The sequence below is a fragment of the Neophocaena asiaeorientalis genome, unplaced genomic scaffold (genome assembly GCF_003031525.2).
Source record: "Neophocaena asiaeorientalis asiaeorientalis breed wild unplaced genomic scaffold, Neophocaena_asiaeorientalis_V1.1 scaffold671, whole genome shotgun sequence".
In the NCBI taxonomy this organism is placed as follows: Eukaryota; Metazoa; Chordata; class Mammalia; order Artiodactyla; family Phocoenidae; genus Neophocaena; species Neophocaena asiaeorientalis.
Genome location: NW_020175533.1, coordinates 2,202,311 through 2,227,862, shown reverse-complemented (window position 1 = coordinate 2,227,862; position 25,552 = coordinate 2,202,311). Strand labels below are relative to the sequence as shown.

Sequence of the window (25,552 nt, the reverse complement as noted above, 5' to 3'; positions counted from 1 at the left end):
GGATATATGTATATGTATAGCTGATTCACTTTGTTATAAAGTAGAAGCTAACGCACCATTGTAAAGCAATTATATTCCAATAAAGATGTTGGAAAAAAAAAAGAGTCATACGCAATGAGGCGAATGGGATTTATCCTTGGGTTACAAGGATGGCTCAACATATTCAAATCAATTAATATGATACACTACATGAACAGAACGAAGGATAAATGTCATGATCATCTCAATAGATGCAGAAAAAGCATCTGACAAAAATTCAACATCCTTTCATGATAAAAACTCTCATCAAATTAGGTGTAGTAGGAATGTATGTTAACATAATAAAGGCCATATCTGAGAAGCCCACAGGTCTTTTATCAAAAAGACAGAAGATAATAAATGCTGACAAAGATATGAAGAAAAGGGATCTCTTGTGTACTGTTGGTGGGAATGTTAATTAGTGCAGCTTACTATGGAAAACAGTATGAACTTTTGTCACATAATTAAAATTAGAACTGCTGTATGATACAGCTCGTCCACTTTTGGCTATATATCCAAAGGAAATCAGTTATCTCATAGAGAGAGTTGCACTCCCATGTCATTGCAACATTATTCGCGATATAACAAAGACAAGGAAATAATCTAAGTGTCTATAGATGGATGGAAGGGTAAAGAAAATGTGGCATAAATGTAAAATGGAATATTATTCAGCCATAGAAATATGAAAATCCTGCCTTTTTAACTGTATAAATAGACCTTAAGGTCATTATGGTAGGTGATAAATCAGGCAGATAAAAATACTGTATGATCTCACTTATATGTGGAACATAAAAGAGTTGAACTCACAGAAGCAAAGAGTAGAATGGTGGTTGCCAGAGACTGAGGGGGTAGGAAAACTGAGATGTGAGAGGGTACATACTTTCAGTTATAAAATGAGTAAGTTCTGGGGGTCTAATGTGCATCGTGGAGACTATAGCAAATAATACCGTATTATATATTGGAAGTTTTCTAAGAGAATATATTTTAAGTGTTCATACCACAAAAAAGAGAAGACTATGTGATGTCATAGATAATTTAAATAGCTTGATTATGGTAATCATTTCACAGTGTATACGTATATCAAATCATCACATTATATACCTTAAATATGTACAGTTTTTATTTGTCCATTGTATTTGAATAAAGCTGGGAAAAACACAACGAAAATGGTGTTGATACACCTGAACATCCATATGCAAAAGACTGAAACTTGACCCAAACCTCACACCTTAAACAAAAATTAATTCAAAATAGATCGTAGATGTACATATAAAATGTTAAGGCCGTAAAACTTTTAGAGGAAAATGTAGGAGAAAATATTGATGACCTGAGATAGAAAAGAGTTTGCAGATGTGACACCAAAAGCATAAAAGATAAATAAAAATAATAAATTGGACTTTATCAAAGTTAAAATATTTAATTTGTGAAAGGTATGAAGAGAATGAAGAGGAAAGCTATAGGCTGCAAGAATATTTAAAAATCACTTATCTCACAATGTACTTATATTCAGAATATATAAGAGCTCCCAAAACTCACCAATAAGAAAACAATCAAAAAGTAGGCAAGGGCTTCCCTGGTGGCACAGTGGTTGAGAGTCTGCCTGCTGATTGCAGGGGACACGGGTTCGTGCCCCGGTCTGGGAAGATCCCACATGCCGTGGAGCGGCTAGGCCCATGAGCCATGGCTGCTGAGCCTGCGCATCAGGAGTCGGTGCTCTGCAACGGGAGAGGCCACAAACAGTGAGAGGCCCGCGTACCGCAAAAAAAAAAAGTAGGCAAAAGGATTGAACAAATGTTTAACCAAAGAAAATATATGGGTGACAAATAAGCACATAAAACGATGTTCATCATCATTAGCCATCAGCGAAATGGAAATTAAAGCCGCAAGATACCATTATACAAGCTGTTAGAATGGCTAAAATAAAAATATCAAATGCTGCTGAGGATGCAGAGAGACTGGAAATCCCATGCATTACTGGTAGAAATGCAAAAGAGTATAGACAATCTGAAAACAATTTGGCAGGTATTTTTAAAAAATCAGTTTAAAACATATATTTGCCATATGGCTCAGGCATGCCACTCCTGCTTAGGCTATGATAATTCATCTTCATACAGCAACCTGGACATCAATGTTTATATCTTTTCTACTTATGATCTCCTAAAAAAGGGAGTAACCTAATGTGATCAACAAACTGAGGTCCATCTCTACAATAGAAAACTATTTTGCAATAAAAGAGAATAGATTATTAACATGAGACAACTTGGCATTTTTCTGAGGGAAAGAAGTCAGTCTCAAAAAGTTATATACTGTATGATTCCATTAGTATGATGATCTCAAAATGACAAAGCTGTAGTGATGGAAAAAAGATCCATGGTTGCTGGGAGTTAAAGGTTGGAGAGAGTGTGACTACAAAATTATATCACAAGGGAGTTCTCTGAGGTGATGGAACAGTTGTATCTTGGTTGTGGTGATGGCTGAACAAATTTATACATGTGTTAAATTTATAGAACTGTATACAAAACAAGTCAATTTTAATGTATGTTAATTAAATAAAATTTAAATTAGTGTAAAAAAAAGATAACAGATAGAACTAAAAAGAATGATACACTGTGACCAAGTGTGTTTATTCCAAGAGTCAAAAATCATTGACTATTAAGAATTGTATTGGGGCTTCCCTGGTGGCACAGTGGTTGAGAGTCCGCCTGCCGATGCAGGGGACACGGGTTCGTGCCCCGGTCCAGGAAGATCCCACATGCCGCGGAGCAGCTGGGCCCATGAGCCATGGCCACTGAGCCTGCGTGTCTGGAGCCTGTGCTCCGCAACAGGAGAGGCCACAACAGCAAGAGGCCTGCATACCGAGAAAGAAAAAAAGTGTATTAATATATCACCATATTTAATATGTCAAAGGGGATAAACAGTGACCGTTTTAATAACTGCCAAAAGGCATTTGATCTAATTCAACACACATTTCAGGTTTTTAAAACTTCAATAAAATAGATATGGATGGGTGGTACTTAGATGTGATTTAAAAATATATATATATCTCAATACTATGACACGACTGGAGCTATAATAAATTGGTGATAGGAATGCATGATGTTACAGCCACTTTGGAAAACAGTTGGACAATTTCTTGTAAAGTTAAATATGTACTTACTATATGACCCAGCAGTTTCACTCTTAGGTTTTTACCCAAGAAAAATGAAATCATTTATCTAAACAAATGCCATATGTGAATGTTTATAGTAGCTTATTCATAATCACCCAAAACTGCAAACTAGATGTCCATCATCTGGTAAATAGATAAACAAATTGTGGAATACAATGGAATACAATTCAGCAATGAAAGGAATCAATTACTGATAAATGCAACAGTATGGAGGACTTTCAAATTAGTTAATACTGAGTAAAAGAAGCCACACACAGAAAGCTACCTGTTGTATGGCTCCATTTGTTTGACATTCTGGAGAATGCAAAATTATAGGGATCGATTGCCTGGGATTGGGGCAAGTGGATTTACTAGAAAGGGACCTGACAGAATTTTTTGTAGTGAGGAAAATGTCTATCTTAATTGTTGTGATATTTACTTAAATGGCAAATTTTACTCTATGTAAATTGTACCCCAGTAAACATGACCCTTTGAAAAATCCCCAGTATAAAGAGTGTCAGCTAAAGTATCAGAAACAGAATTCAGTAGTTGATTTAATTCAGTGGCTGGCTTTAAAAAATTAGCATATAGTAATGAATAATTTTCCTATAAACAAACAGTAGCCAGTTAGAATATAGTGGAAGGAAGCATCACATTTATCATTGTAACAAAAGAGATAAATGGAAATGCGTATTTAATTTCTGACCAAGAAGATAGAGTATTGTAAAGATGTTTCCTTAATCTGTGAATTGAATGCTATCTGAATATCAAAGGTTTTCTTTTTCCCCCCTCTTAAGACTGAAAGGATTATCTGGACCAAGGGTTCTCATTTACTTTTGGTCTCAGAACTTTACATTTATTGAGGACCCTGAAAAACCTTTATGTTATTGTGTATCTGCAAAATTACTGCATTAGAAATAAAAACAAAATTTTAAAACACAGGAATACACAGCAAACATCCCATTAGGCACCAGACTGATACCATCACATCACCACGCCTCTGAAAAACTTATGAGTGAAAATGAAAGAAGCATATAACTAAGAGTATTATGAAAATAGTGTTCATTGGAAGCATTTTTTTCACATATCACATTGTCAAATGTCAAAAATTTTGATTCAGTCGTGGGTTAGTGATGGTGATGGGGAACTGTTAACACTCATATTCACTGGTACATTGGTGCAATATTTTAGAGGGAACTTTTTGACAATATCAAAATTTTAAGTGAACATATTTTTCTTTAACATCTTTATTGGGGTATAATTGCTTTACAATGGTGTGTTAGTTTCCGCTTTATAACAAAGTGAATCAGAAGTGAACATTTTTGACCTTGAGGTTCCACTGTTTAGAATTCATTCATGGATACAATTGCAAAATATGTACAAATACATGAAAAAGAATATTGGTTACAGCATTATTTTTGACAGAAAGTTGGAGTCAAGCTTAATTGTCAGTTATGTGTAGGGTCTAGTTATGCTACAACAATTAATTACTATATTGTTAAAAATGATAAGGCTTTATAGGCGTTGGTATGGAAAGTTGTCAAAAGTTGAAGCAAAGTGCAGAACTGTGTATAGAATTGTTCTGTCAGTATACAGTAATAACCAAAAGGGTGTGTATGTGCTTGTATAACCACTTCTTGAAAGGATATACAGAGAACTTGATGGTGGTTACCTTTAGAAACAATGGGGGAGGTACACTTTCATTTTTCTTTTTATACCCTTCCATACTGTTTGCATTTCTTTTTTTGTTGAAATGTTTTGAAATTCAAAGGCACAAGTGCACTGTATGAATGGTAGGTAGAAATTATTAGAATGCTGGAGTCATTTGTTATTTCTTGGATACTGAAATCTAACCAAACAAGAAAGAAAAAGAAAACCAAGAGGCCTTTGCATTTCTCTTGTTACCTACCTCTTTTAAAGAACAGTTCCTCTAATCAAACTTGACTTACTACTGTTCTCATCAGTTGTTCTTTCTAACGTCTGTGCCTTTATTTTGTACTCTTCCCTGTTTCGTGGGTCTTTCTCTTTTAGCCTCAACTGATGATTCCTATCTATCCCTCACAATCTAGCTGAAACACCATCTTCTCTATGAAGCCACCCCTGATCAGTTTTGTCAGACAGGATCTTTTTTTGAACCTTTAGAGCTATTTATAGCCATGTCTTCACTACACAAATATCAGGTATGATCTATATATGGGCCAGACAGTGGAAGTATGCTTTCATATGTTATTTCTCTTTACCTTATAAGGTATTATCTCCATAGTGCAAATAAGGGAAACCCAGATTCACAGAAGTTTAGTACCTTCCCTTACATCTTGGTGCTAAGAAGTAAATTTGAAAATCGGGCTTCAAGGCCAGACATCTTCTCTGGACTTGCTTCTTACATCAATTTAATAAAAAGCAAATGAATAATTAATTTTTGTGTGACCATTTCTTTCCTTCTAGACTTTTTGTAGTTTAAAAATTTTTTTGAAATAATTTAAAGCTTACAGAAGAAATGTACAAAGCCCTCCTGTTTACCTTTCATCCACATTCCCCAGTTGTTCATTTTACCTTTTGCTCCATTTGCTTTATCATTTCTTCTCTCTGTATATGTGTACTATGTTCCCAACATTGCCTTTCCTTAACTGCTTGCCCTTCCAGCTCCATGTTGAATCTAGGCTTCCAATTATTTAAGTCTGATTGGTTTTGGTCTTATTAAACTTTATCCAGGTCTTGCCCTGTTACTATACTACTATACCTTTAACCTGAAACTTCATTGCAACACTGTTGCTGTTATGCTGTATTGTGGTATTTCAGAACCAAAATGCTGCCTGCCTCAGGAATCCAACTCTTCTCTGTGTCATTTCTCAGCACCATTAGTTATGATTCCTTCAGAATTATTTGCAAATTCTCATCTGCATTGCACCAATCTTTCAGTCCAGTCTGACGAAATACCACTGGGTGTATGTATTAGTCTGCTTGAGCTGCCATTAAAAAGTACTACAGATTGGGTGATTTAAACAACAGAAGTTCATTTTCTCATGGTTCTGGAGGCTTGAAGTCCAAGATCAAGGTTCCAGCAGGGTTGGCTTCCGGTGAGGCCTCTCTTCCTGACCTGCACATGACCACCTTCTGTTTCCTCACATGGCTTTTTCTCTGAGCACATGGCGGTGGGGCGGTGGGGGGCAGTGGGTGTAGATAGAGATCTCTGGTGTCTCTTCCTCTGATAAGGACACCAGTCCTATTGGATTAGGGCCCCATCCTTATGACCTCATTTAAGCTTAATTATCTGTGAGCCTCCTGAACCCTTACCTATGAGAATAATAATTCTTGCCCTGTAGGTTTTTTGTTTGTTTGTTTTTAAGAGATTCAGGTAAAATAGGTGATGTGACATAGCACAGTATAAATTAATGATTCTCAAACCAGGCTTGCATCAAAGTCATCTTCTTAAAAATAACTGTTTCTTTGACTTCCAGTCTGATAGCATAAGAGCCCTGCAGATCTGCTCCCTAGTATAACTGAGGAAAACTATTAAGAAACAACTATTTAGAGCTTTGGAAATGGTCCTAGGGTATACAGTAAATGCAGAGCTTCCTGTTGGAGCAAAGGTTTTCTTTCCGGGAGAAGCAGGATCAGGATTTCTCGTCCTGCCCCCAGCTGCCTGCTGTTATGGCTAAGTTTTGGGAAAATGTGTTGGAGAGGTAGGGGGCTACTGTCCAGTCGCCACTTGTGGAACAGAGGCTCTACCTTGGTAACAGAGTTGCTGAGCATACTAGAGAACAGATCACCTTTTCCCTGTCTTATAAGATGGTAGCTCCATGTCAGGAGAGACAAGCTGAGAAGACCTCAGGTTGCTACCTATCCCCCACAAAATACTCAGTTGCTAAATGTGTTGTCACTCGGAAGAGTGTGCTGTTGTCCACACCTTCATCTTGAGAGCCCTGGTTCAGAGATTTTGCTTGGGGGTAGGGGTGAGAAGCAAGTCATGAAACAGTTCCTAATCTCTTCCTCAAGGCACTGACTTCATTTGCAGTAGAGCTGGAGAAGTTCAAACCTAAGGCTACTTTCAGAAACAGTGGAGATTGTGGTGAAAGGCACTTGGGAGATTTGTAGATTCAAAAAGATCCAGGCTAAACTGCAGGCCATTGAGCTTGCAGCAAGAACTGGGATAAGAGACAGCTGGAAGGAGGCTTCCTGGGGACAGAGTTAATGTCAAGCACTGACCTGAAACTGCTCCTTCTAAGGAGCCTGAATTTGATTGGATTCCTCTGCAGAGCAATTTATGCCTGAAGCTGTCGTTTAAATCAGTAGAGCAATCAACTGGCAGTTAGTGGAGGTTAATAGCTGGGAGTAGTCAGGGAAAGTGAGTCCTGAAAGATTACTGTATGGCAAGATGACTGTGGGCATATCCAGGTTATGTCCCCCTGAGGACCAGCATCAGAGGCTTAACAGTGCAGGGGGCTGGGTGTGGGGTGGGATAGTAGACTTCTTTAAAATAAAACAGCAAGTTACTAAACAAACAAGCAAATAAAAATATAAAACCTCATGGGTGGGGGAGTATACCTAGAGTTGCTACAGAGTATTATATAAGATGTTGAGTTCCCAATAAAAAGGTAAAAGATGTGCAAACAAAAACAAAACCCAGGAAAGTATGGCTAATACACTGGAAAAAGCAGATAACAGAAACTGCCTGTGAAAGAGAACGGATGTTGGATTTAACAGACATAGACTTTGAAGTACCCATTATGAATATGTTCAAAGAACCAAAGGAAACCTTCATTAAAGAAGTAAAGGAAGGTATGATGACAACTAATATCAAATAGAGACAATCAAGAGACAGAAATTCTAAAGAAGAACCAAATGGAAATTCTGGAGTTGAAAAGTAACATAACTAATGAAAAATTAGTTATAGGGGCTCAATAGTAGATTTGAACTGGTGGAAGAATGAATTAGCAAACTTGCCAATAGATTGATAGAAATCCAAGGAAGGGAGAGAAAAAAATGAATAAAATTGAAAAGAGCCTCAGAGAAATGTGGGGTAACCTTTTTTTTTTACATCTTTATTGGAGTATAATTGCTTTACAATGGTGTGTTAGTTTCTGCTTTATAACAGAGTGAATCAGTTATACATATACATGTGTTCCCATATCTCTTATGTCTTGCGTCTCCCTCCCTATCCCAGCCCTCCAGGCAGTCACAAAGCACCGAGCTGATCTCCCTGTGCTATGCGGCTGCTTCCCACTAGCTATCTACCTTACGTTTGGTAGTGTATATATGTCCACGCCTCTCTCTCGCTTTGTCACAGCTTAATTAAGTGTACCACAGTATACATGAGAGTACTAGAGGAAGAGGGGAGAAGAAAAGCGGAAAAAGTATTCAAGGAGATAATGGCTGAAAATTTCTCAAATTTATTGAAAAACACTGACCTACATATACATCCAAAGAGCCCAAAGAACTTCAAGTAGGATTAATGTAAGAAAATCTGCAAATGGACATATCAGTGTGAAAATGTTGAAAATCAAAGACGAGAGAATCTTCAGAGCAGCAAGAGAGAAACAGCCGATTACTTACAGCCGACTTCTCATCAGAAACAATGGAGTCCAGAAGGTGGTAGAATAATATTGGGTTGGCCAAAAAGTTCCTTCTGTTTTTAAGTAAAAATAAAGGACACATTTTTCATTTTTACCAAGAGCTTTATTGAACAACGTATGCACCGTTTTGTTCCACTACCTTCTCCCATTTATCAGGCAACTTCATAATTCCATCTTCCTAAAACTTTTTACCTTTTTGAGCAAAGTACTGTTCCAGGTGCCTTTTACAGTCTTCCAGGGATTGAAATTTTTTCCATTAAGACAGTTTTGTAAAGACGAAAATAAATGGAAATCCGAAGGTGCAACGTCTGGTGAATACAGCAGATGAATCAAAACTTCCCAGCCAAGCTGTAACATTTTTTGCCTGGTCATCAAAGAAACATGTGGTCTTGCATTATCCTGATAGAAGATTATGAGTTTTCTGTTAACTAATTCTGGATGCTTTTCATCAAGTGCTGCTTTCAGTTGGTCTAACTGGGAGCAGTACTTGTTGGAATTAATCATTTGGTTTTCTGGAAGAAGCTCATAATAGAGGACTCCCTTCCAGTCCCACCATATACGTAACATCAGCTTCTTTGGATGAAGACTGGCCTTTGGTGTGGTTGTTGGTGGTTCATTTTGCTTGCCCCATGATCTCGTCCATTCCACATTATTGTAAATATCCACTTTTCATCACCTGTCACAATTTGTTTTAAAATAGTATGTTTTCGTTACGTTTAAGTAGACAATCACATGCAGAAATACTGTCAAGAAGGTTTTCTTCGCTTAACTTACTGGAACCCAAACATCAAAGCAATTAACAACCAAGCTGGTGCAAATGATTTTTAACGCTTGATTTGGATATTTTGAGTATGTCGGCTGTCTCCCGTGTGGTATAATGTTGATTGTTGTCAATTAGTGTCTTGTTTTGATCTCAGCTTCAACTGGTCTACCTGACTGTGGAGCATCATCCAGCGAGAAATCTCCAGCACGAAACTTCACAAACCACTTTTGACACGTTCGATCAGTCACAGCACCTTCTCCATACACTGCACAAATCGTTTTTTTGCGTTTCAGTTGCGTTTTTACCTTTCTTGAAATAATAAAGCATAATATGCTGAAAATGTTGCTTTTTTTCCTCCATCTTCAGTATTAAAATGGCTACACAAAAATTCACCAACTTTGATAAGTTTTTTTTTATGCACGCTGATATGACAGCTGTCACAATATAATCTTAACAAAATTGTTTCGAATGAAGTTAAAGACAACTAAGCGCTACTAGAGCCAGCATACGGAAAAAAACAATGAACCTTTTGGCCAGCCCAATATATTCCAAGAACTCAGAGACGAATACTGTTAACCCCAATTTTTTTATATCCAGCAAAGCTGTCCTTTAAAAATGAAGGTAAAATACTTTGCAGATAACAAAAACTGAGAGACTTTGTTACTAGCAGACTTGCCTTGCAAGATGGCTAAGGGAAGTTCTTTAGGCTGAAAGCAAGTGACCGCAGATGGTAATTTCAATCCGCATGAACAAAGAGCACCAGTAAAGGTAATGATGTAATTTTAAAAGAGAGTGTATAACCACATATATTTTTCTCCTTTTTTCTTAAAACTGATTTAAAAAGCAGTTGTGTGAAATAATGTATATACAGTAAGTTCCCTACATACGAATGAGTTCTGTTCCAAGAGCATGTTCGTAAGTCCAGTTTGTTCATCGGTCCAACAAAGTTAGCCTAGGTACCCAACTAACAATCAGCTATATAGTACTGTACTGTAATAGGCTTATAATACTTTTCACACAAGTAATACATAAAAAAACAAAAATAGAAAACATTTTTAATCTTACAGTACAGTACCTTGAAAAGTACCGTAGCACAATACCACAGCTGGCATACAGGGGCTGGCATTGAGTGAACAGGCAAGAAGAGTTACTGACTGGAGGAGGGGGAGGAGATGGGAAATGGTAGAGCTGAAGGATCATCAGCAATAGGGGAAGGAGGGCAAGCTGCAATTTCACTCACACCTGACGTTGATGGCACAAGTTCTGATTCCTTGCTGGATTCAATTCTATCTTCCCTCTTGAAAAAACGACCCAGTGATGTCTGGGTAGCTCTTTTTTTTCTCATCATGTGTGACATGGTAGCACTGGATTGCATTCTGAACAGCTGCTGCAACCTTCGTGTACTGTTCTACATTTGGGTGATGTGCCTCAAAAACTAACTGCCTCCTCAAATAAAGAAAATGCCCTTGCCGTTTCCTGCATCATGAATCTCTTCAGTTCTTCAGTTACTTTTTCTTCCTCTTGTTGCTCCACTCTCTCAATATTTTTACTTTTGTTTCCATTGTTATTGCTTGGCGCTTCTTAGCGGTACCAGCTACATCACTGCTGCTTTTATGCTTGCTTCTGGACATCCTGGGCTTGAAATAAAGATACTGTACTACTGTACTGTATGCAGTACTGTACAGTAAAGTATACAAAAGCACAACCACTTGTAGAGGATGCATACACATGACAATTTACACCAGACACATGAACTAGCTTACACGATTAGACATGGCGAGCGCATGTTCACATCTTTGAAAGTTTGCAACTTGAAATTTTGTGTGTAGGGAACTTGCCGTAATGAATTCTTGGGCCTATAGAAATGTAATGTATTTGAAATGTATCTGCTAATAACAGCTCAGGAGGTGAGTGGGAGCAAAACTATCTTAAGCTAAGGAAGTAACTGTAGATGATAAAGTAATAATTATAACTGTGTTGTTGGATTTGTAACATTAACATGTATAACAACAATATGATAAAATGGGGGGAAAGGAATAGAATTATATAGCATAACAGTTCTATATCTCATTGGAATTAAGCTAGTGTAAGTCTGAAGCTGATTCTAAGTGAAAGGGTATGGTAAGCCCTTGAGCAACTACTGGGGGAAAAAAACTAAAAAAATACAGTGAAAAAAATCACTAAAGAAATTTAAGTGCTTCATTAGAAAATCAATGCAAAAGAAAGCAGTAAAAGAGTAATAAAGGAATGAAAGACATGAAACAGAAAATGAAAAATGGAAAAGCAGTCATCACTCCAACTATATCAGTAATAACACTAAATATGAATTAATTAAACAGTCGAATTAAAAAGGCAGAAATTGTGAGGCTGAATCCAACTATATGCTCTCTATAAGAGACATACTTTATTTATTTATTTATGGTTGGCCGCGTCACAATGTGGGATCTTAGTTCCCTGACTGGAGATCGAACCCGTGCCCCCTGCAATGGAAGCGCAGAGTCCTAACCACTGGACTTCCAGGGAATTCCCTGAGACATACTTTAAGTTTAAAGATACAAATACACTGAAAGTATAAGGATGGGAAAAGATAAACAAGTAGCAACCACAAGGAAGCTGGAGTGGCTATAGTAATATCAGAAAAATTAGACTTTAAAACAAAAAAGGTTACTAGTTTTGAAAGAAGCAAAACTATCTCTGGCAGGGATTCCCTGGTGGCGCAGTGGTTGGGAGTCTGCCTGCTAATGCAGGGGACACGGGTTCGAGCCCTGGTCTGGGAGGATCCCATATGCCGTGGAGCGGTTAGGCCCGTGAGCCACAACTACTGAGCCTGCGTGTCTAGAGCCTGTGCTCCGCAACGGGAGAGGCTACGATAGTGAGAGGCCCGCACACCGCAATGAAGAGTGTTCCCCGCTTGCCACAACTAGAGAAAGCCCTCGCACAGAAACTAAGACCCAACACAGCAAAAATAAATAAATAAATTGCTAAACTCCTACCCCCAACATCTTCTTAAAAAAACAAACAAATAAACAAAAACTATCTCTGGCAGACGACATGATCTTGTATGTAGAAAATCCTAAAGAATGCACTAATAAAATATCATTAATAAACAAGTTCAGTTCAGCAAGGTTGCAGGATACAAAAATCAATGTATAAAAATCGATTGTATTTATATGGATTTGTCATGAACAATCCAAAAGTGAAATTAAGAAAATAATTCCATTTACAATAGCATTAAAAAATACTTACGGGCTTCTCTGGTGGCGCAGTGGTTGAGAGCCCGCCTGCCGATGCAGGGGACATGGGTTCGTGCCCCGGTCCGGAAAGATCCCACATGCCTGGGCCTGTGAGCCATGGCCGCTGAGCCTGTGCATCTGGAGCCTGTGCTCCACAACGGGAGAGGCCACAACAGTGAGCCTGCGTACCACAAAGAAAAAAAACAACAACAAAAAACTTAGGAGTAAATTTAACAAAAGAATTGTAGAACACTCTGCAAACTACAAAACATTGTCAAAAGAAATTAAAGATCTAAGTAAAAAAAAAATTGCGTTCATGGGTTGGAAGAGTTAACATTTAAGGTGGCAGTACTCCCCAAATTGATCTACAGATTCAGTGCAGTTCATATTGGAATCCCAGCTGACTTCTTTGTAGGAATTGACAAACTGATTCTAAAATTCACATGGAATAGCAGTGTATCAAGGTGAGTCAAAACAATCTTGAAAAAGAATAAAATAGGACTCATACTTCCTGATTTTAAAACTTACTACAAAAAAGATACGATTGTGTGGAATTTGGCACAAGGATACATTTATGGATCAAGGGAATAGAATCGAAAGTTGAGAAATAAAACTATAAATATGTGATTGACTGATTTTCAACAAGAGTGTCAAGACTGTACAATAAAGAATAGTTTTTTCAGTAGTGCTGGAACAACTGGTAGCCACATGCAAAATAATGAAGTTGGACATTTACCTCAAACCACATAGAAAAATTAACCCAAATGGATGACAAACCTAGATGTAAGAGATAAAACTCTTGAACTCTTAGAAGGAAACTGAGGGTTAAGAATCCCTAAGTATGGCACTAAAAGCATTGAGCAACAGAAAAAGAAATTGATTAATTTGGATTCCATCAAAATTAAAAACTTTTGGTGCTTCAAAATTCATGAGAGGGTTTTAACAGTAGATTTGACCATCAAGAAAGTGAAAAGACAACCTATAAAATGGAAGAAAATATTAACAAATCATGTATCTGACAGGGACTTCTATCTAAAGAACTCTTAACAGCTCAATGGTAAAAAGACAACACAATTTTAAAATGGGCAAAGAATCTGAATAAACATTTTTTATGGAGGATATGTAGTTGGTAAATATGTTAAAAGACATCTATCCCACTAGAATGACTAGAATCAAAAGGTTGCGATACTTTGCTCTACACCTGAAACTAATACAATATTGTAAATCAGCTGTATTTCAGTTTAAAAAAAGTTGTGATGGCAGGTGTTGGTGAGGATATGGAAAAATTGGCAACACTTGTATACTGCTGATAGGAATGTAACATGGTGCAGCCACTTTGGAAAAATAGTCTGGCAGCTCCTGAAATGATTAAACAGAGTGTATAGGCATATATCCAAGAGAAATGAAAACATAAGTCTGCATAAAAACTTGTCGACAAGTGTTTATGGAAGCACTAGTCATAATAGCCCAAAAGTGGAAAGAACCCAAATGTCCATCATTTGATGAGTGGATAAATATAATGGAGTATCTCCATACAATGGGATGATATTATTCAGCCAAAAAAAGGAATAAAGTACTAATATATGCTGCAACATGGATGAACTTTGAAAATACTGTGCTTAGTTGAAGAAGCCAGGCACAGAAGATCACACGTATTCTATTCACATGAAATATCCCGAATAGGAGTGATAGCTTTTTGGGGTGGTGAAAATGTTTAAAAATTTACAGTGGTGTTGATTTGCACATAATTGTGAATATACTAAAAGACACTGAATTGTACACTTTAATAAAGCTGTTAAAGTAACCATTTGACATTCCTGTGGGGTGGGTCTGAGCACGTATATGTTTAAAAGATTGAGCTATTGAAGTAACAGAGCTCTTTATAGTCAGCTGAGCTCATCTGTTCCCTCCCTCCCTCTTATTTTTGTAGAAGTCATGACTACCCCAGGAAGAGAGAACTTTCGCCTGAAAAGTTACAAAAATAAGTCCCTGAATCCTGATGAGATGCGCAGAAGGAGAGAGGAAGAAGGACTGCAGTTACGTAAGCAGAAAAGAGAAGAGCAGGTAAGTCCTTTACCCTTAATTAATTTCTCTTAAAGAACTTAATGTTTCTTTTTAATCCTGACAGCACTGTCCTGTATTTTAATTTTAACAATGTTTAATATATATGTTTGTGTGGTGTATATCCCCCTCCCAACTATAAAATCAACATGTTTTAGGGGTAGGGGAGTGGAGGTAATGAAAAGCAGAATACAAGAATGAAGAAATCTCTCAGGTTCTCATGTTCCCAACTACTATTTAATATTTTGGGGCTTCCCTGGTGGCACAGTGGTTGAGAGTCCGCCTGCCTACGCAGGGGACACGGGTTCGTGCCCCGGTCTGGGAAGATCCCACATGCCGCGGAGCGGCTGGGCCCGTGAGCCATGGCCTCTGAGCCTGCGCGTCTGGAGCCTGTGCTCCGCAACGGGAGAGGCCACAACAGTGAGAGGCCCGCGTACTGCAAAAAAAAAAAAAAAAAATTTTGGCCTATTTGTTTTATTTTTCTAGAGCTCCAACTTCTTAGGATTTTGTGTGTTTATTAATGAATTCTCAAGTGACCAACAGAACATTGCTTTTCATTCTGAATTTTAATCTGAAAGTTTATAAACATGTACAAAAATAAAGAATGGATAATGAACCTCATAAACCCACCCTTTGGGTTCAGTAATTATCAACAGTTTGCTGTACTTGCTTTGTGTCTTTCTATCTTTATGTTTCTTTATTAGGTAGTATTTTAAACAAAATTTCAAGGAGTAAGTCTTTTCACCCCTGAATTCTGTATTATTCATAAGGACATTTAGGACAAGGATTTTTGATCATTTTTAACCTGAGAATGTCTACAGGAGAATCTGAGACTCAACTTCTCTTTACCTTTCTCTTAAAACGCTTAGGACAAATGGTCCATCCCTTTTGGCAAGAAAATTTAAAGGCAGAACACTTAGGTGACTTTTTTTGCTAAGGCTTGAGCTTGGAAGGACCATTTGACCCCCACACTATGAAAGCTCCATAAAAGGCAAGTGAATGAGTCAGAATCCTTCATACCTGAGAAATAAGGCAATTTGTTATAAATAGTTTACCGTTATAGTGAGTTATTCAACATACACTGTTCTTTTGGGTAACACTGCACTAGATAATCCAATTATTTGAAGTCCAGGAGTGCATTACAACCTCAGTGTTTTATTTGTTTGGGCTGTAGATGTTTGAATCACTTTATCATTATTACTATTGGCGGGAGGGCAATGAGTTTGTAATATTGTAATAGAGTTTATATTAAATGCAGCAAATTAAGTTATGAGTTCTTAACATTCTGCTTTACTGTCTTTGAAAGCAATCACTTATTCATAAAAGGATGGGTTTCTCTTGGTTTCTTGTTGCATCTTTATTCATCTCTGTGTCTTATTCGAAGTGGAACCTTTTCTTCGCATGAGCTTTTATTTAGCTTCTATTTTGGGGGTAAATTTCAGGTATTACAACAGCATTATTTTATATTTACACGTAAATGTGAATACATGTATGTACGCACACAAGCACAAGTATAGGTCTGAATATAACCACTAGCTTATACATTATATTTGGCATAAAGGCATTTGAAGATGTAGTAATGACAGTCTGCCATTAACAGTGTTTATTTTATACTGTTTCTTCTTGGTGACAGGGAATTCATGTTATTAGACTTCATTGTAAAATTTATATAGACAAAAAGTAAGTTTTTCATATTCAGTTGCCTGAAGGCAGATGCTCTGTCAGGTCGCAAGTATGGCCCCACTTACCTGACTAAAAACATTTGTAGTTGAAATACTGTCATCTTCATTGTATGTGTCTGAAACTGCTAGGGCTTTAATAGGTTTCTGTGATAAGTTTCTGGAATATTGCTCTATTTAAAATCTTAATTTTGTTGTTTCATATGTGCCATGTTATGTAAGGAGAACTGTAAAGCAAATCAGCCTTCTTAATATCACAGCAGTACTTGTTTCACACCTAATTTGTAAAATAGTAAACATCAGTAATATACAGATTCATTTAGGTACTGTTTATCTTTCCGCAGTTGCTTAGTCATCTATCTGGAAAAGTCACAGGCTTAGGCCAGCTGTGCAGCTAGATTCGAGGGTAGTACAGGAATTGATGCTGCCAAGTACACAAAAGATAACTGCATCTTTTAGAGCTTTCCTTTCAGCAGACTAGCACTTAATATTTGTTATTTAGGCAGCACTGTATAGTTGACCTTTATTTATTTGACACCAGCAGACCAAACTAAAATTTATTTTTTGGCAAAAATTTTACTAGCTGATGTCATTCTGATTGAGCCAGTTTAATAATTTTTTATGTATAAAAAGATGAAATTTGCATTTATTATTAAAATATTTTGAATTAAGCAGACTCTTGCTAACTCAATGTGTGTAGGTAACATAATGATGCTAAGAAGTTTGTAAAAACCATAGTGATAAAGAATGGAGGCTTGATTGATGTTTTTAGTTACAAGAAATATTTTGTGAAGTAAGCAAGTTGATAAAACTTGTGGACAGCCAACTTTTCCCACTGAATAACTTGTTTACAATTTCAGTCAACATGTAGTCTGTACATGGTATACAAATCATGATTATTTTGGCCGTTTTTGTCTTTTTTAAAATCTATTTTTTTGAGACAACAAAGGATGGACTTTGAAGGCATTATGTGGAGTGAGATAAGCCAGACAGGGAAAGACACATGCTTATATGTGGAATCTAAAAACAAAAAACAGTAATACCCAAACTCATAGAAAAAGAGATCAGACTTGTTATCAGAGGTGGATGATTGGGGGAGGGAGAATTGGAGGAAGGTGGTCCAAAGGTACAAACTTCCAGTTATAAGATAAATAAGTATGAGGGAGGAATGTACAACATGACTGTAGCTAACACTGGTGTATGATATATAGGAAAGATGAATAATTTTTTTTTCTTTCTTTCTATTGTATCTATATGAGAAGATGGATGTTAGCTGAACCTGTTGTGGTAGTCACTTCATAATAAACGTAAATCACACCATCATGCTGTATACCTTGAACTTATATAGTGATGTATGTCAATTATTGCTTAATTAAACTGGTCAAAGAAGCAGATGAAAACAAACCAACCTACTTTTCTCTGAATAATACATGTACATAGTTGAAAAAATTAAATAGTCCTAAAATACTTGAAACCAAACCAGCAGTGTTCTTGGTCTCATTCCCAAGTAAACCACTTTCAACCTCTCAGCTATTCAACGTGGTTTATACTGCTACATTTCTGAGTAATATGTGTATGTTACTATATGTCTTTATCAATTTAAAGTATTATCTATTGATGTTCTGTTATAGTAGGTGAGGATTTAAGCTCTTAAACCACTCTTTCCCTCACCTGTGTATCTTCCTAGTGTAGAGTTATATTACAGTATGTAAGAATTCACTGCTGAGCTGAATAGTATACTGTGGTTACATTTCCTTTCTTTTTTTTTTTTTGTGGTACACGGGCCTCTCACTGCTGTGGCCTCTCCTGTTGCGGAGCACAGGCTCCGGACGCGCAGGCTCAGCAGCCATGGCTCATGGGCCCAGCTGCTCTGTGGCATGTGGGATCTTCCCGGACTGGGGCACGAACCCGTGTCCCCTGCATAGGCAGGCGGACTCAACCACTGCGCCACCAGGGAAGCCCTACATTTCCTTTCTTAATACTTTGTTTTTTCCTGGGGTTAATTGTCTCATTTTTTAACTGCTTGGCTTTCTTCTAATTCCTGGCTGTCTTCTCTGTCCTACAGTTCTTTTAAATTATTTTTGTCTGATTTTCTACTTGGTTAAACTCTCAGATAATTTCAGTTCTATTTCTTTACTCTAGAGACCTTCATCTTATATTTGTTGTCCTCTTGCTCCAGTCGGTATTGTTTATCCTGTGGGCTTGTTGCATAGCTGTAGTCTTAGGTGATTTCTTAACTTCTTTTCTTGTCATCCTTGTGATGTAAATAGTATTGTGTTTTTGATTTTAAATTCCATCATACCATATTAAGGACCCTGCCTGTGAATATAAATTTTGCCATTACCAGTAGATGTAATTTTAGTGATTAGGTTTGATTTTTGAGTCATGTAAATGTTTTAAGTAATTGTAAAACAAAACTAAATCAACATGAGGGAGGCTATCCTTAAAAATAAAAGTAATTAAAGGACGCTTACTGTGTATCATGCTTGTTGTGGTTAAACTACATAGAAAGGAGTTATTTAATAAACTTTAAAATATGGCAATATGATTATCTATATTGGGATATATCGTGAGGACAAAAAAGTATAAACAAATCTTTAACTGCTTTTTGTAATCATATAGGATTGATATTTATTCTGAAACTATATATTGTTATATATAAATAGAGCAAATAAGTATTTATGTATTTATATATAGTCCTAGCCACATCAGTCAGACAAGAAAAAGAAATAAAAGGTATCCAGATTGGATGGGAAGAGGTAAAGCTGTCATTATATGCAGATGATATATGATATACTCTATATAGAAAACCCTAAGAACTCCACACAAAAACTTTTAGTACTAATAAATGAATTCAGCAAGGTAGCAGAATACAGGATTAATATACAGAAATCTGTTGGCATTTCATTGCACTAACAACGCAATATCAGAAAGAGAGAGTAAAAAAACAATCTCTTTTAAAATAGTGTCCAAAAAAAAAAAAACCTAGGAATAAACCTGACCAAGGAGGTGAAAGACGTATACCTTGAGAACTATAAAACATTGACGAAGGATAATTGAAGACGATTCAATGAAATGGAAAGATATCCCATGCTCTTGGATTGGAAGAATTAGTATAGTTAAAATGGCCATACTACCCAAAGCAATCTACAGATTTAATGAGATCCGTATCAAATTACCCATGACATTTTTCACAGAACTAGAAATTTTAAATTTATATGGAACCATAAAAGACCCAGAATTGCCAAAGCAATCCTGAGGAGAAAAAACAAAGCTGGAGGCATAACCCTCCCAGACTTTACACAGTACTACAAAGCTAATCAAAGCAGTGTGGTATTGGCACAAAAATGGGCATAGATAAATAGAGAATAGAGAGCCCAGAAGTAAACCAACACACCTATGGTAAATTAATCTTCGACAAAGGAGGCAAGAATATACAATGGAGAAAAGAAATTCTGTTCAACAAGTGGTGTTGGGAAAGCTGGACAGCCTCATGTATTGATAAATCAGTGAAGTTAGAACAGTCCCTCACACCATATACAAAAATAAACTCACAATGGCTTAAAGACTTACATATAAGACATGATACCATAAAACTCCTAGAAGAGAACATAGACAAAACATTCTCTGATATAAATCATACCAATGTTTTCTTAGGTCAGTCTCCCAAAGCAAAAGAAAGAAAAGCAGAAATAAATGGGACGTAATCAAACTTATAAGCTTTTGCATGGCAAAGGAAACCATAAACAACAAAAAAAGACAGCCTACATAATGGGAGAAAATATTTGCAAGCAATGTGACCAACAAGGGCTTAATTTCCAAAATATACAAACAGCTCATACAGCTCAACATCAAAAAAAAAAAACCCAAAAAAACCCCAATCAGAAAATGGGCAGAACTTAAATATACATTTCTCTGAAGAAGACATACACATGGCCACACACGCATGCACACACACACACACACACACACACACTCACAATGGAATATTACTCAGCCATAAAAAGAATGAAATATTGCCATTTGCGGGAACATGGATGGACCTGTAGAAAATCATAGTTAAGTGGAGTAAATCAGACAGAAAAAAAAGACAAATATATGATATTATGTGAAATCTCAAATATAATCCAAATGAATCTATATACAAAAGAGAAATCGACTCAGACATAGAAAACAAACTTACGGTCACCAAAGGGGAAAGGGAGGTAGGGGAGGGATAAATTAGAAGTATCGGGTTCACAAACTACTATACATAAAATAGATAAGCAACAAGAATTTACTGTATAACACAAGGAACAACATTCAGTATCTTGTAATAACCTATAATGAAAAATGATCTATCTTTAAATCACTTCGCTATATACCTGAAAATAATACAATATTGTGAATCAGCTATACCTCAATTAAAAACAAAACAAAACAAAAAACCAGACATCAAGCATTCGATGACAGTAATCTCTAGAGATGGGAAACAAATGAGGTGAGCTCTACAACTTGCCTCAGCTTGCTGCCTGAGAGTTTCCAAGTTTCAACACAGGGAGGGGAAACTAAGGCAGAGCCCATAGATTGCCTGAGTTGAGACAGAGCTGAGTCCTGGGACACCAAAACAAATGGAGTTCATAGGATGGAATACCAGGAAGGACAGACCTTTATACATAGAGAACTGGAGATCTTCAAAGGATTTCCTTGAATATTCAGCATGTACTGATCACATATGTTTGAGGAAACTACCCAAGGCTGGAGAAATACCCAAATGGATTAGAGGGAACAGTGCCTGGCACTTATATAGGGCTAAGAATAGTGCCTGTTCCCCTAGCCAGACTGGAATAATACTTGGGGCATTAGGTATTCAAGAGAGTCTTGCCTCAGTAGTGGAGATTAATTAGCCATAGACTTAGTACTGCTTCAGACCTACCTAGTAAATCATAAAAGCAAGATCCAAGAAGATCAAACTGTTTCCATATTACTTAGCTACATATCAGAACAATGCCCAAGAAAATTTATAGGAATACAAAAATATCCAGTACCCAACTAAGTCAAATTGACAGTGTCTGGCATCCAAACAAAGATTACCAGGTGTACAAAGAAGTAGGAGAACATGATCATTAATCAGGAGAACAGTCAAGTAATTGTACTATGTTCAAAACGTTAAGTAGAGGCATAGAAGATAGAAAAATGACTCAAATTGAACTTCTAGAGAAAAACTACGATGTCAGAACAAAAATACACAGATAGGACCAGTGGTAGATTGGAAATTGCAGAAGAGAAGATTAATGAACTTCAAGGGTTAAGACTAGAAACTATCCAAAATGAAAAAGAGAGAAGAATACACACGTGTGCACGCATGCACATGCGCACGCACACACGGAAGAGCAGACATCAGTGAGTGATGGGACAACTTATAAGAAACCTAATACATGGTTTGGGTCCCTGAAGCAGAGGGGAGAGGGTGGAAGAGAAAAAAATGTTTGAAGAAATAATGGCTAAAAACTTTCATAATTATTGAAAACTATAAACCCACTGATCCAAGAAACTCAGTGAATTCCAGCCACGAAAGACATGAAGAAAACTACACTATGGCATGGTATAGCCAAACTACTTATAACCAGTCATAAAGAGAAAGTCTTAAGAACATCCAGAGAAAACAATCGTGTTATATAAAGAAGAACAAAGATAAAGTTGACATCACATTTCTCATTAATAGTGTATAATGCAAGCCAGAAGACAGCAGAAAAACATCTTTAAATTACTCAAAGAAAGAAACTGTCAACTTTAAATTCTGTAGCTGGCAAAAATATTTTTCAAAAACTATAGTGAAACAAAGCTGTGTTCAGGCATACAAAAACTGAAAAAATTCATCACCACCAGATCTGTACTACAAGCAATGTTGGAGGGTGTCCTTTAGACCAGGGGTCCCCAACCCCTGGGCTGCAGACCAATACCGGTCCGTGGCCTGTTAGGAACCAGGCCGCACAGGAGGTAAGCGGTGGGCGAGTGAGCGAGCGAGCGAGCGAAGCTTCATCTGCCACTCCCTACTGCTCCCCGTTGCTTGCATTACCACCTGAACCATTGTCCCCCCTGCCCCAGTCCGTGGAAAAATTGTCTTCGGTCCCTGGTGCCGAAAAGGTTGGGGACCGCTGCTTTAGATAGAAGTTAAATAATGCCCTGAATTACTTTGCAGTAAATCCCAGACATCAAATTATTTCATTTATAAATACTTCAGTATGTATCTCTGAAAGATAAAGGCTTACCAGAGTAGTAGTTTTATTGCACTTTGCTTTATCATGCTTCACAGATACTGTGTGTGTGTATGTGTTTAATAAATTGAAAGTTTGTGGCAGCCCTGCATCAAGTGTGTTGGCATCATTTTTCTAATAGCAGTCGCTCAGTTCGTTCCTCTATGTCACATTTTGGTAGTTTTCACGTTTCAAAGTTTTTCATTATAATTGTATTTGTTATGGTGATCTGTAATCAGTGATGTTGCTTTTTTTTGATATTGGAAAAAGATTATGACTCGCTGAAGGCTCAAGTGATGGTTAACGTTTTTTAGCAATAAAATTTTGTTTTGTTTTGTTTTGTTTCGGCCGCACTGCGCAGCATGCAGGATCTTTTAGTTCCCCTGACCAGGGACCGAACCCGTGCCCCATGCATTGGAAGCACAGAGTCTTAACCACTGGACCGCCAGGGAAGCCCCAGCAATAAAGTATTTTTAAATTAAGATATACATTGTATTTTTTAGGCATAATGTTTTTGGGCACTTCCTATAATATACTGCAGTATAGTGTAAACATAACTTTTACATGCACTGGGAAACCAAAAAATTCATGTGACTCACTTCATTGTGGTGGTCTGGAACTCAACCTGCGATATCTACAAGTCATGCCTGTATTATCATACCTGAAAAAGTTAACAGTTCCTTAATATCAAGCCTCTAGTCAACACCCATCAGTTTTTCACCTCAAGCTTAGTAACCTTTGATGGTCATTGCCTAGATCCATTACTTTACCAGGAGTTGCAGTGATCATTTTATCATTCCTTCTGCTTTTATTAACTAGCAGGTCACTCTAAAGAGGAGCTTTTCCTCAACAAGTTTTTTGTTTTCCTGAATTACTAATCATATAGGAAAGAGAAATACTTGATTCTCTTCCTTTGTTTTCAAAATAATGAGTTGGTTCCTTAGCATCCTCCAAGGGGAGCAATAAAGGGTGAATGTGTATTAAGACATTAGCAGGGGACTTCCCTGGTGGTCCAGTGATTAAGACGCCACACTTCCACTGTAGGGGACATGGGTTCAATCCCTGGTCAGGGAACTAAGATCCCACGTGACATGCCCTTGGCGCCCCTAAAAATAAATAAATAATTTTTAAAATTATTAGAAACTCATAGTGTTTAACATAATAGAAGTATTTAAATTTACTTTAGTTATTACTCTTTTCTAACTAAAAAAAATCTTTGTGGTATACAATATGTCATACGTTATTGACAGTGTCAATATATGGCATTGATATATGTCAATGTAGTTGACATACAATAAAGTGCACAATTTGATGAGTTTGAACATGTGTATATATCTGTGAAACTATCACCATAATTAAGATAGTGAATATGTTTATCTCCCCAGACTTTTCTGGTACACCTTTATGGTACCTTTTCTCTACCCGTCTCATCCTATCTCCAAGCCACTTCTGATCTGTTTCTGTCACCACTCGTTAGTTTGCATAAATGAAATTATACAATGTGCATTCTTGTTTGTCCGGCTTCTTCTTTTTTAATCTTTATTTTGAATGTTTTATAGAATTTATTTATTTTTGGCAGCATTGGGTCTTTGTTGCTGCACACGGGCTTTCTCTAGTTGCGGTGAGCGGGGACTGCTCTTCATTGCCATGTGTGGGCTTCTCACTGCAGTGGCTTCTCTTGTTGAGGAGCACAGGCTCTAGGCGCACAGACTTCAGTAGTTGTGGCATGCAGGCTCAGTAGTTGTGGCTCGTGGGCTCTAGGGTGCAGGCTCAGTAGTTGTGGCGCATGGGCTTAGTTGCTCTACAGCATGTGGGATCTTCCCGGACCAGGGCTCGAACCCGTGTCCCCTGCGTTGACGGGTGGATTCTTAACCACTGTGCCACCAGGGAAGTCCAATTTCACTACCTTTTAACGATTTCTGGTGTTTGTCATTCCTTTTCTTTTTTTCTTTCTTTTAAACTTTATTTTTTAGGCTGTGCCTTGCGGCTTTTGGGATCTTAGTTCCCCGACCAGGGATTCAACCCATGCCCTCAGCAGTGAAAACACAGAGTCCCAACCGCTGGATTGCCAGGGAATTCCTGGGTGTTTGTCATTCTTTTTTTAGATCTGTATTTCATCTGGTATCATTTTCCTTATGTCTGAAGAACATCCTTTAACATTTCCTCACAGAGCTGGTCTGTTAGTGATGAATTCTTTTGCATTGCTGAAAAAAGTATTTTACCTCCATTTTTAACAGTTTCTCTCCCCCGCTTTCTTTTTTTTGTGGTACGCAGGCCTCTCACTGTTGTGGCCTCTCCCGTTGCGTAGCACAGGCTCCGGATGCACAGGCTCAGTGGCCGTGGCTCACGGGCCCAGCCACTCTGTGGCATGTGGGATCTTCCCGGACCGGGGCACAAACCCGTGTCCCCTGCATCGGCAGGCGGACTCTCAACCACTGCGCCACCAGGGAAGCCCCTGCCCTTTTTTTTTGGATTTCTTTTTTTTATAATAGTACTATGGTTGATTTACAGTATTATATTAGTTTCAGGTGTACAAGATAGTGATTCAGTATTTTTATAGATTATACTCCATTTAAAGTTATTATAAAATGATGGCTATGTTTCCCTGTACTGTACAATATATCCTTGTTGCTTATTTATTTTATACATACTATTGATAGTTTGTGTCTCTTAATCCCATACCCCTATCTCATCCCTCTCCCCTTCCATCTGCCTATTGATAAACACTAGTTTGTTCTCTATATCTGTGAGTCTGTTTCTCCTTTGTTATCTACAATTGTTTGTTTTATGTTTTAGATTTCACATGTAAGTGATAACACAGAGTATCTGTTGTTGTCTTTT

The 25,552-nt window shown here is 37.3% G+C and overlaps 1 protein-coding gene across 1 annotated transcript in view; it reads left to right on the top strand.

Annotated features, from left to right (window-relative positions):
- Positions 1 to 25,552, top strand: part of KPNA1 (karyopherin subunit alpha 1) — a 74,281-nt gene that overhangs the window by 11,127 nt on the left and 37,602 nt on the right. Inside the window, exon 2 of the mRNA XM_024769324.1 lies at positions 14,666 to 14,799. Within this exon, the coding sequence (XP_024625092.1) occupies positions 14,671 to 14,799 (129 nt within the window). The 5' untranslated portion in view covers positions 14,666 to 14,670. The remainder of the gene's footprint in view (positions 1 to 14,665; positions 14,800 to 25,552) is intronic.